Genomic DNA, 12,466 nt, shown 5'->3' on the forward strand with positions numbered 1-12,466 from the left:
TACTATTCTCTTATGTAAAGGAGCCAGGTTTGTAAAATTAGGAAAAATATGAATTACAGTACTTCCAAATACATATTTTACAGAATTAATTACAAAAATAGGAATTCGGTAAGCGTATAAAATTTCTTCATTTTTTTATACTGTAGATATAAATATCACCTATGTGTAGACAGATTGTCGTCTTTTTATTTTCATAAAGAATTGAACCTTCCAAATTCAGCTTAACCAACTACCCCGTTTTTTTTATTATTGATACTAGTACATAATGAACTTCCTGAGGGGATAAACAAAGAATACATATAATTCAAAATATAAAATGGTTGGGAACTTCGTATAGCAATTTAATACAACCTTTTTTCAGGGTGTTAGCTATGACCATGTGGAACTGAACTTTTACATTAATGGAAAACCCACAAACACTCCAGTCACAAGCTTTAAAGGAACAGTTTATCCGGTTTTATATGGTAAGTGACTACTAGCTTTTTAATCCTTAATTTCTAATCCCAGTACAGTAGAGGATTACCAACATAGTGCTTTGTGTGGCATACTGTAAATAGTACTAAAGGTTCTTTGCAATGTTCTCAACTCTTTGTCTTTGTTTTCTACTTTTTACTTTCCATTTTATCTCTTCTTAAATTACTGCTTTAATTTACTCTGGGTTCTTCAAATCCTCATGAAAAATAATTTAGTAGATGTGAAAGTCTGCCAATATGGTTTTTTAATCTTTTAACTAATCAATACAGATGATGATAATTTGGTACTCATCACAAATGTTTATGAGAGAGAGAGGATTATAATTATGTTAATTATGTGACATTATTGTTTTATTTAAGTTATTAAATTTATTATTAAAATGACAAATTATCAGAACTACTATTACCATAACTTGCATCCTAAGTTTCAAGAATATTTAGTGCACATTCATTGCTTTTATCAAATAAACCTGTATTTAAATAAATTATTCCAATACTTACTGGAATTTATGTGCTATTAATTCTTTATTGAAGAGCTTCAACCTTATTAGAATAAGGTAGGAGAAAAATTGTAGTACAACTCTCCTGCCAGGATCTGCCATTATGATTTCTTATTCTCATTTATTTTAAGCTATAGTGGAGAAAGATCATAGCCATGTGAGAGGGGGAGATTGGTGTGTTCATTTTTTTTTTTTTTCAAGGAAACCTCCTTTGAATTCATGAGTTAAATATCAAACTGCCCAGGGTGGAGGGATAGGGTTCATAGTCAAATTAAACTAGGTTAAACAAATATCAGATATTAAATCTAAACTTTAACAAATCTTTACATTTGCGTCAGAATTGGTAGCAACCAAATTATTGTCCAACCAACCCCCATCCGTATATCTGAATGAGATAATGACTTAAAGTGATACTCTAAACCTATTTCTGTACCACAAAAATTAAGTATACAGTACACCCAACTTCAGGCTTTACTTTAAAATTGTCACTTTCTTAAAGAGATCTAGCTAAAATTAGTGCATGGTACAAATTATGATACATGAAGATGAATCCTAACAAAACTCAGTGTATGATTGTAAGTACGTCTAAGACAGTTGCTCCTCAACATCCGGATCTCAGCATTGGTAATGTTTCTTTAAGTCTGTATGACTCTTGAAATTCTAGGTATGATTTTCTACAACAAATTAACTTTTGAGAAACACATTAGGTCTATCTCTTCTTCAATTGCACAAAAAATAGGCTTATTGAGAAAGTCTTAAGATTTTTGGTGATCAGTCTATTCTGAAGGTGTTTTAATTCTTTCATCCTACATTGTTTCGAGCATTGTTCTCCTGCCTGGTCTTCAACTGCTGATTCCCATCTTAATATTTTGGACAGGAACTTATGGTCTATTAAATTCTTTATTTCTCATCTAGATATTAATATCTGGCACCATCGTTCAACTAGTTCGTTATGCATGTCGCATAAAATTTTTCATAGTTTTGACCATCCTGTACATTCAGATCTTCTAAGACAGTACCACCCTGTTCATAATACTAGGTATGCAGTTAATTCCAAGAGTCGGGCCTACTCCATCATGAGGCTCGATACTACTCAGTATTGTAGAGGTTTTATTGCAGCTATGACAAAGTTGTGGAATGCTCTTCCTAATCGAATAGTTAGATCGGTAGAACTTCAAAAGTTCACACTTGCAGCAAATGATTTTTTTTAACTGGCTGACACAAGTGTCTTTTTATAGTTGATATAGGAAAGATCTGTTTTAATGTTGTTACTGTTCTTCACAAAAAGAAAGTCTTAACATCTATTTGAAAGTGGGCTAGTAGGTTAACATGCGCAGCCACAAACTTTTTTTCAAACTGAACCTCTGATCTGTTTAGACTTCTTCAAGTTCCATCTTTGTGTTCTAACAGGACAAAGAATTTTTTCATCACTGACACTTCTCACAGCCGCCTAGTGAGGAAAAGTTAAGTACGAGATATCCTCTTCATCAGAAATAATATTCAGCCTTGTAACTAGTTTTGGTGAATCCCATTAAAAGAAAGTTATAATTCACTGACTCTTTTGGTTGTAGTTAAAGGTAGAAGCAATAAAGTTTTAGATACTTCAAGCTCACTTTATTTAGAGGTTCAAAGTGGAGACCTCTCTAATACCTAAAATATATGCAGCAAAAGTTGTACGACTTTTATTTTTGTACTGGACAAGTGTTGCTCTCAAATTGCCACTTGGTATTCCTGGTAAATTTTACATGTGACTTAGTAAATATGTGTATGTATAAGGAAAAGTTAATCACTTGTCATGTACAGATGGAGAAAAGATACTCTACGGAATTGCAAGAGTGAGAAGAAAATACAGGCAGGGTATAGGAGAGGTAGGAATTATTAAAGATGGAAGTGGAAATATCTTAATTGAGAAAGATAAAGTAAAGAGATGGAAAGACTACTTTTTACAACTATTAAATACTGGTAATGAGTGTGAAGATCTGGAAAAATATTCATCCTGGAGAAGGCCCAATAGCAAATATCAGAGAGAGTGAAGTTGAGAATGCTATAAAGAAAAGTAAATAAAGCTACACTTAAGTCAAAGCTAGTAGTAGAAATGAATAAGCCATTGGGAAATCTAAGCAAACGGTGGGTGCACTTACTATTGGAAAAGGTCTTGGATGTAGATGGAAGGTAGAGTAGTTGGATGATTAAATTGTATAAACAAAAATGAAACATGTTAAACTATAGGGATTACAGGAACATAAAGCTTTTGGATCCTCTATTCAAGACACTAGAAAGAATATTAGAAGAAAGGTTGAGAGAGTTGATAGATATACATGAGCAATAGTTTGGGTTTATGAATGGAAAGAGCACAGTGAATCCTATTTTTATACTAAGACAAGTCCAAGAGAAGTATCTAGAAGGTAACAGGAAAGTTTGTGTTTTGTGGCCCTTGAAATGGTGTATGACAGGGTACAAAAAAAGGTAAGTCTATTAGTGTTTAAGAAAGAGGAGTACTGGAGAATTTGGTAAGGTTAATGAGGATGATGTATGAGGAAACAAGAACCACTTTAAAGACAAAATATGGTGAGACAGGCATTTGCCTCCATCATGGATCAGCTCTGACTCTTTTCTTGTTCCTTGTCATTATAGATACTGACATCTGAATTAATAAACACCGAAGAATTATTGGAACTGTCTTTTGCTGATGATTTAATCATTATAGCAGACTTGGAAGAACTGCAAGAAAGGTTTTTAGTATGGAAAAGATCCCTAGAAAGGAAAGGAGTGAAGGTGGAAATTGGAAAGACAGGTAATGATTAGTAGTAGAGAAAGACGTGAAGAAGTAAATATTGAAGTGGAAGGTGGTACAGTGCTTAAACAAAATAATGAGTGTAATTACTTGGAATCAAGAAAAACAGAGGAGGGAGGAATTAAGAAAGCAGTGAAACAGAGTGAAAAAAAGCTTGGAAAAAATGGAGAGAAGTAACTAGAGTTGTTTTAGACAAAAAAAAAGGCTATTAAGTTTCGAAATGAAGATTTATAAGACAATTATCAGGCCCATACTATTTCTTTGGTAAGAAACTTGAGCTCTTAAGAGAAAAGAGATGAGACTTGGAAAGATCTGAGATGAGGATTGTGAGATGGATTGCAGGATATCACTAATGGAAAGGAGGACTAGTCAAGACATAAGAAGAATGTGTGGTACAAGCACAGTCAGCCCCACTCTTTGCGAGGGTCAGGTAACAGAAACCGGCTCAATTTTATGAAGATTTGCTGCCCTAGGATGGGATAGCTCCTAACCTAACGTAACCTAATTACTCACCGCCCATTGCCTATGCTTACCACACTTAGTACAGTAATGCCTCACAACATGAAATTAATTCGTTCTGGAGTGGCTTTCATTCCGTGAAAATTTTGTCTTACGAGTCGCATTTTACATGTTAAATTGCCTAATTTGTTCATACTAAAACACCAGATTAAATTTTATAATAAAGCAAATGTATAACCACAATGAAATACTGTACAGCCAAATACATTTAAACCATTCAATATACAGTCAAGCCTCATTCGTGATAGATAGGTTGCAGACACAGGCGCGATAAGAGAATTTTCTTGAATAAATACTACACTAGGGTGGGCTAACTCCTATCCTAAAAAGTCACTGCCCCTTGCCACGAGTGGGTGCCCGAGCTGATGATTATCACAGTAAATACTGCCTAATATTGATTTAATTTGGTTTCTACAACAGTTTATAATCATATGTACAGTGTACAGTACATTTGCACACATGTACACTATGTACTGAACACAGTAAGGTTACAGTACAGTATTATGCTAAGGTAAAGTTTGCCGAGTCGTCATCATCCCCTTACTGTTCTGTATAACAAAAGTTGTTCCTATCTAGTAATACTGTACTGTAACTTGATACTCACTGATACTGTACTGTATATTACTGAAATTTATGTACAATAATATTACTAAAGTACTGCTTAACTGTACTTACTGTAAGTGTCCTGTGTTTTCCTTCAAGAGTCTTAGCCTACGCCGCTACTCTTGAAGCACAACGCAACTTCTTATGTGTTGTCTCTTGCGCAGTACGTTATCTATACTCTCTTAAACAGAAATACAGTTTATTTTATAAACTAAAAACTTAGATATCTCGATAATAATTGTTTCTTTTAAATAAATAAACAAAAACTATGCATTCGATTACTTTTCAACAGCTGCTCTCTCTCTCTCTCTCTCTCTCTCTCTCTCTCTCTCTCTCTCTCTCTCTCTCTCTCTCTCTCTCTCTCTCTCTCTCTCTCTCATACATTATTTGATTTAGTTTTGGAAGCATTATTGCATTTTAGAAAATTACGATTTAAATAGTTAATTGTGCTTTAATAAAACATTCATGTGCTTTTGTTTTAAATTTTGGGGGTATTTTATCAATGTACCGGTAAGTATTTTGGGTGCTGTGATTAGATCAGCTCATCTGGTCACGGCATAACACTTACATCAGTTATGAAAATATATACTGTAGTATGCTTATTCTAAAGAGACTGGAGAGAAAGATTGATGAACAAGCAGGATTTAGAAAAGGTAGAAGTTGCACTGACCAAATTTTCATTTTGAGACATGTACAGCAATGCGTAGAATATAGACATCCCCTTTTGATGGCATTTTTGGACTTTGAAAAAGCCTTTGATACTATGCGCCGGCCAATTTTGTGGAGAGTCCAGCGTTATTATGGAATTCCTCTTAAATATGTAAATTTGATTAACTCTATTCATTAGTATTGCAAGTGCAAAGTTAATGTTAATGGATTCTTATCAAATGAATTTCCAGTGAACAGCGTAGTACTCCAAGGGAATGTGTTGTCACCTATGTTGTTTATCCTCCTCATGGATTTTGTAATGCATAGAACAGTCATGTGATGGTGGAGAAGGATTGGACTGGATTGGTGCTAGGAATTTAGCAGACCTAGAGTATGCTGATGATGCTGTCCTTGTTAGCCGAACACCACAGGATTTGCAATGCTTGCTTACCAGAATGCTTGAAGATGATGAGAATGGAATATGCAATGAAAGATGAAATATTGGAAGGAGAAAGGATTATTGAGGCAGAATCATTTAAATATTTAGGAACTATAATCTCAAATACAGGGTCTTTAGAATTAGAGTTTAGTGAAAGATTGAAAAAAGCAAATCAGACAATGGTTAGGTTAAGTAAAATTTGGAAATCAGATCACCTAAAATTGCATATAAAAATCAGACTATATATCAGTTTAGTGAGATCGGTGTTACTCTATGGACTTGAGTCATGGTATGACAATGAAACTATCCCTAATAGATTTAGTAGATTTGAGAACAAAGCGATTAGAAGGATATTGGGAGTTAAATGGCAGGACAGGATTAGAAATGAAGCTATAAGAGAGATTACTCGAGTGCCATATGTGGATGAGATCATGATGAGGGGTAGATGAAGATTGCTTGGGCATGCTCTTTGCACTCCCCAAGACAGATTAGTTCACCAAATAGTCAACTGGGCTCCACAAGGCACTAGAAGAGTTGGAAGACCCAGGCCTACATGGCTGAGGACTATGAAGCGCGAAGTAGGAGAGGATGATTGGAGAAGTATTGAATTAAAAGCTCAAGATAGAGATGACTGGCAAAATCTAACTGAGGCCCTTTGCATCAATAAATGTAGGAGATGATGATTGTTTGTGAGCACAAGTGGACATTGCTTTACTCACACAGATACTTTGAAATTCAGGGATGGAGTAGAGAGAATAAGTTGTAAATCAGTTTAATTTATAAAGATACAGAAAATTGTTATATTCAACATTGGAAAGAAAAAGAAAGAAAACGATCGAATACTCTTCAAATACCTGTGTGTTAAAGAGCTCTGAGGACTTATAATCAACTTTCATATTCCTGAGACTTTTCATAGCTTCACATCATGTAACCTTATGATGTGAATTAAGCATGATTTGCAATGCCATCTCTTTTCATTTAATTAATTTCCCATTATGGAGTAATGCTAGAAGTGCACTTTATGATGCTTATTAGGTACTGTATTACTAAAGGATTTTAGCAATATCACCTTAGGGCCTAGCTGCACAAACTATCTAGCCCTCAATTGTAATTCTTTTCCTACTTCTTTCTCTCTAGGACTGAACCATATTGCTCAATTCTCATTAAACAAGTGATTAACTTACCATTGACTTCCTTTTCAGTGGATGATGGTGCAATCATGGATGTTATATTTGACAATTTCAGCCACGGCCCTCCTTCTGGGTATGACTCCATTATGGTTGAGAAATCTCTACTAGAAAATGATTAGCTTCATTTTGGAATTATAATCTTTGTAATGTCTTCAAATTTATTTCTAATAAATATTTACTGTATGTACTATGTATAAGAAAACACCATTTTATACGGGTGTAAGATCATCTGGAAAGTTTTATATGTAAAATATTTATTAATCAATTGTCACTATGTTTTACTTTCATTTATACAGTAAATGAAATTGAGGGCCTCTCATTATTTAGTTTTCTCTCAGTTAGTGTAGAAATGTATTACTGTATAAGCTTTAAAACTGACTGGTTGCAAACCTGATATTTTAAAAGTTTTTGTTCTGCTCTGTTATGCAATTTAATAACTTTGTTTTATTTGGTCACATTGATGTATCACAAAGTTATCTTTTATATCAGCCCATCTTTCCATATCTAAATAAGCAGCGCATTACACATACACACACACACACATATATATATATATATATATATATATATATATATATATATATATATATACATAACTACATAATATATAGCATACCTGTATAGAATATATACTGTATTTATATATACTGTGCAGCATGTATACATTAAGGATTTTAATTGAATTTTTGAGTTAGTTCCACTAGTAGACATGTTTATCTGACACCTGATTGGTTACTTTCAGGAATGAGTCCTATTTTAATGGAATATGGGTTTGTTCTTTTAGTAGATATATATCTGACACCTGATAAGCAAGCTTCCATGAATCAAACTAATCCTATAAAGTCTCAGGACTTAGGGTCAGATTACTTTAGAAGATATGCCAGTAAAGGAAAGGGGTTCAGATGTTGCTTTTGTATGAATCCTCATGCAATACATGTTTCACTGTGTATAGCATATCATTTTTAAGTTACTTTTAATGTATTTGAAATGTTTTATGATAATGCCAGTTAAATTAGAAAAATGTTTTATATAAAAAAAATTGGCTCCTTTATTTTAACAAGTAGGGTACAATAGCTATCAAATCTCAGGCCTCTAAGAAATATTTGACTGAGCTCATTCACTTTCTATTTTTTCTGATCGTCAATATACTGTAGCTATTTACGTAGACCGGGTGTTTCATAGTTTCAAAGCTAACCGTTTAAGACAATTTTATCGCATTTAAGTGGTCTAAAATTTATATACATTGTTTATATACAGGCAAATTAAAATTATACAAACAACCTCAATTAGATGTGAAGCAAGTGTCAAATTTATTTGTTTGTGGTGGAATTCTAACCTGTATAACCTTTGCCTTAAACGTGCAATGTAAATTCGTCACAAATACTGTACCATCAGCTAATGAAAACATGCTTTGTATGGATGATGTATTTATTCCTACACAAACACAAAACCATTGTTCTTTAATTCGAGCTAAACTCCAATTAAAGGACTCTGGTTACTTAAAAATTTATGATTGCAAATTCCAAACGGCCTCCCATGGGGAAACCAGAAATCTTGGCCTGTTGGTATGGATATACTGTATATACAACTAGCTTGCCATTTCATACCAAGTGTTACAATTTTAAAATTTTGGAATTAGCAGTATGTATAAATATGCTGGATTTATAATAGTGTTTTTTGGTCTTTTGTGTGTACAGTATATGTATGAGACCCATATGCCCTTATTCAACAAAATATCAAATACTTTATATTATCTTTCTGCCCAAGTTGGGATTTGCAGTCACTCCCAAAGTTACAAGTGCCAATGATGAAATCTAGCTAAATCTTCCCGAGATCAAAAGCACTCATAGACAGGAAAGTATGTATTACACATGGAGTTTCTACTGTCTTGATGTAAGAATATTGCTACAGCAGTGTTGGAAACTGAATAAAACAAGTGTATGTATTCAGTGTTGGACAAGTACAGTACATAGATAATACTGTATAAATTATATTTTACTGTATTCTGTCCAATTACATAGCTGCATTCCAATAATGTCTAGGATGTAAATGTTTGGCTTTAAACCAATTTGTTTAGCTTCCCATTGCAATGCAGGTGTAAAGAGCAATGGACATGTATTGTACTGTGGTGAATGTAGTTAGGTCTAAAGGCTGTGGTCAAGAAGACTGTTGTTTTATTGTCAAGGGTTTACGATAGGTGAAAATTTTTTATGTTGAATCTTCTGCTAATAGTCGTGTTCATTGCTTATACTGTATGAATATATATTTTTTAATCATTGTAAACTTTAATATTTTTGTACATAAATTGGCTACATTCTTCAATTTGAATTTCTAAATATATCTTAGATTCTATATTTGCAGTATGTAAAACTTTCTATATTGTACAGTAATAATGTGAATTTGAAAAAAAATCCTTATCTCCAGCCAATTTCTACCAACAATTATAGTAACCTTTGCAAGAATTTTCGTTTATGTATAAGCTTTCTACCTTTCATTGCGTGATGGATTGCGTACCAAGTTTAATTAGTATGTGCTATGAATGAATAAACAAACTGTTTTTTACTAAAACCCAATGCATGAAACAAAAATTTGCAATGTACTCTGGTCATGGTTGTTAATATGAATATTTCTTCACTAAATAAAAAAAGGTAATTTCCTTAACTTCTGAAAATAAATGATTTGAGGGAGGGAAATATATTCTATTACAAATTTCTGAATTGATACATTGAGATTTGCAAAAAATATTTTATTATTTCATGTTGTCTCTGTCCAGCTTTTCCCCTCAGTTTGAGCAGAAGTTTAGGATTAAATAAGGATAATTTCAAGGACTGTGGCTATTCAGATGGTTTAGGCAGCTTGTACCAGCTTGACTTGAGACCAAATTAGCTGGTTAAACTCAAATTGAAGAATGCATTGTCCTCAAGTCTATTAAAGATTATTCAAAAGTAAAGAGAGAATTTCACTTGGATGAAACTGTACTGCACATTACTGTGTCACAGTACATTACTTTACATTAATTAAATCTCTGCTGCCTTCTATATTATTGTATCATAATTAACACACTTTCTCATAGTTAACCTCCCTGTCACTATATATCTTGCAAATGTATGTCTGGTACAGTATGTGACGATGCATCATGATTAATATTGCAGTATAAAAATGCTTTCCTTGTGAAGTTCTGTCTTTAAGTTAAGGATCTGAGGTCAGGGGTCAAGCCATGTACAGTATTAAGATGAATATTTGATCATGGAGTTATACTTTTTGAATCTTTATTGAATAAACACGTTTTAATTTCTTAATTTTCATATTTGAAAATAATGTGTTTTCACGCTTAGCTTTACTTTATGTACAGGGCATTTAGCATTTTCTCCTGACTTGATAATCAAGCTTTATAATAACAGACTGTTTTAATGTTGTGTTGAAATTTCTATGCTTTTAGAAACTTCGTGATTTATTTGAAAGTATTGTTGGTTTAACATTTTGTGCTCATACAGCTTGAAATCTGTGCTCTTTAATGACCACTCAAGGAAGCTAATTTTTTTTTTTTATATATGTTGTCATAGCCCTAATCATAAAATAGTAATCTATACCAAAGAAATGTTACAATCTCAGTGTCATGTTCTCAACACAGATTTCATTTTTTAATTGTATAACTTACTTTAATTTTTCAGTCTAGATGAAATGCTTACAAAACTTAAATGATTAGCCTACATTTGCATAAAAGTTGATACAATTGCTGTCATTTTTATTTATACTGTTCAGATGTAGCATATTGTTTTTCTCTTCATACTGAGTAAATGCTGCAAAAGAAATATGTTTTGTTAAAACAATGTTGCCTCAGGACTACAAAACATGCCTGTGGTTTGGATTAATACATTGTTCTTCTTTTACTTTATTATATCAAAGGTGGAGAGAGAGAGAATGATTAGAAAACCCTTGAGATGAATCAGGCATGTTACAGCCCATATCGAATGGGTAAAAAAAAAAAAAATATGGGAAATCAATGTTTTCATAGTAAATGCTGATGCCTCAGTAATTTAATCGTGGCATAATATATAAATGCATTGAATGGCCAGTCATTCATCTTATTATAGATCTGATAAATTTATAAATAACCAATAAACAAAAACGATGATGCTGTACTATCTGTACTCAATAAATGTAACTATTTGTAACAATTATGTTAATAACCCAAGGCATTGGCTCCTTTTTGCAAGACTAAACAACTTCCTCTTCAACTTTCATTGGATGTATTGTTCTTAATATATCATGAGAATTATACTGTAGAAGTACTTCTCTGCTCAGAATCTCTACCTTACTGCTTGTACTTAGTTATTGCAATCCGAAAAAAAAGTTTTAGAAATGTAAATATTGTAAGCTTAGATACAGAGCTGTCTTGTTGAGTAATGTTGTGAAGGGCTTCCATCTGTATGCAAATATCTAAAATTCTTAACCCTTTTACCCCCAGGCTCTTTGGAAATTTCCAACCCTTAACCCCCCAGGGGTTATTTTTTCCCCAGCACATTTTGCAGTATATTTTTTTTAAATTGCTCTAACAGCCTTAATTTTGTCATAGAGAGGTCAGGTTGGTCTCATTCTCTTGGAAAATGCCTGAATTTTCTCAAAAAATTATCAAAAATATGAAAAAAAAAAAAATTGTATAGCATTTTTTTCAAGGACGTACCGGTACGTCCATGGGGGTAAAGGGATGAGTTTTGTGAAATACCAGTAAGTCCTTTGGGGGTAAAAGGGTTAATAGCAATTTGCATTCATTTGGACTCAGGTTTGTATAGTTAGGAAAAATACAACTTACTGTACAGTACTTTAAAAATTTTATTGTTCATACACTAATAAAAACTATCATCCTTTCATAAGAGACTCGGCCTTTGGAGGAAGGAAGTCTCTATAACTTAGAATGGCTGATTTACTAACCTAGGAGATATGCATGCTCAGCTCGTACGTGAGTTGTGAATACTGTACTGATGTTTCTCCTCACTATGATACAACTTGTAGTACGAGATCGAGCACGGGAAAAAAATGTGAAAACAACCATGCCGAGTACCCAGACACCTTCCTAGTGTTCTATGTGCCAATGTTTCTTCCTCTTATGAGATAACTCTAGGCACTCACTCAAGAAGGGAGGTTCTGGCACCACACTAAGTGTTATGAGTATGCGACTCCTATAGATCAGACTTCCTGAATTCTTCAATATCTTCTATTCCTCCTTTAGAAGGTGAAAGGGGGGGACTTAAGTTTATGCATCATCCAATGACAATGCTCTCACTGGAGAATTTAACCCC

The 12,466-nt window shown here is 33.2% G+C and overlaps 1 protein-coding gene across 1 annotated transcript in view; it reads left to right on the forward strand.

Moving 5' to 3' along the window:
* The window catches only part of LOC137623039 (SPRY domain-containing protein 7), a 31,313-nt gene extending 21,976 nt beyond the window's left edge, over nt 1-9,337 (forward strand). The window contains exons 4-5 of the mRNA XM_068353671.1: nt 362-464; nt 7,179-9,337. Coding sequence (XP_068209772.1) covers nt 362-464; nt 7,179-7,285 — 210 coding nt within the window. The 3' untranslated portion in view covers nt 7,286-9,337. The remainder of the gene's footprint in view (nt 1-361; nt 465-7,178) is intronic.
* The last annotated feature ends 3,129 nt before the right edge of the window (nt 9,338-12,466 follow it).

This window comes from Palaemon carinicauda, chromosome 30, assembly GCF_036898095.1.
Source record: "Palaemon carinicauda isolate YSFRI2023 chromosome 30, ASM3689809v2, whole genome shotgun sequence".
NCBI classification, from domain to species: domain Eukaryota; kingdom Metazoa; phylum Arthropoda; class Malacostraca; order Decapoda; family Palaemonidae; genus Palaemon; species Palaemon carinicauda.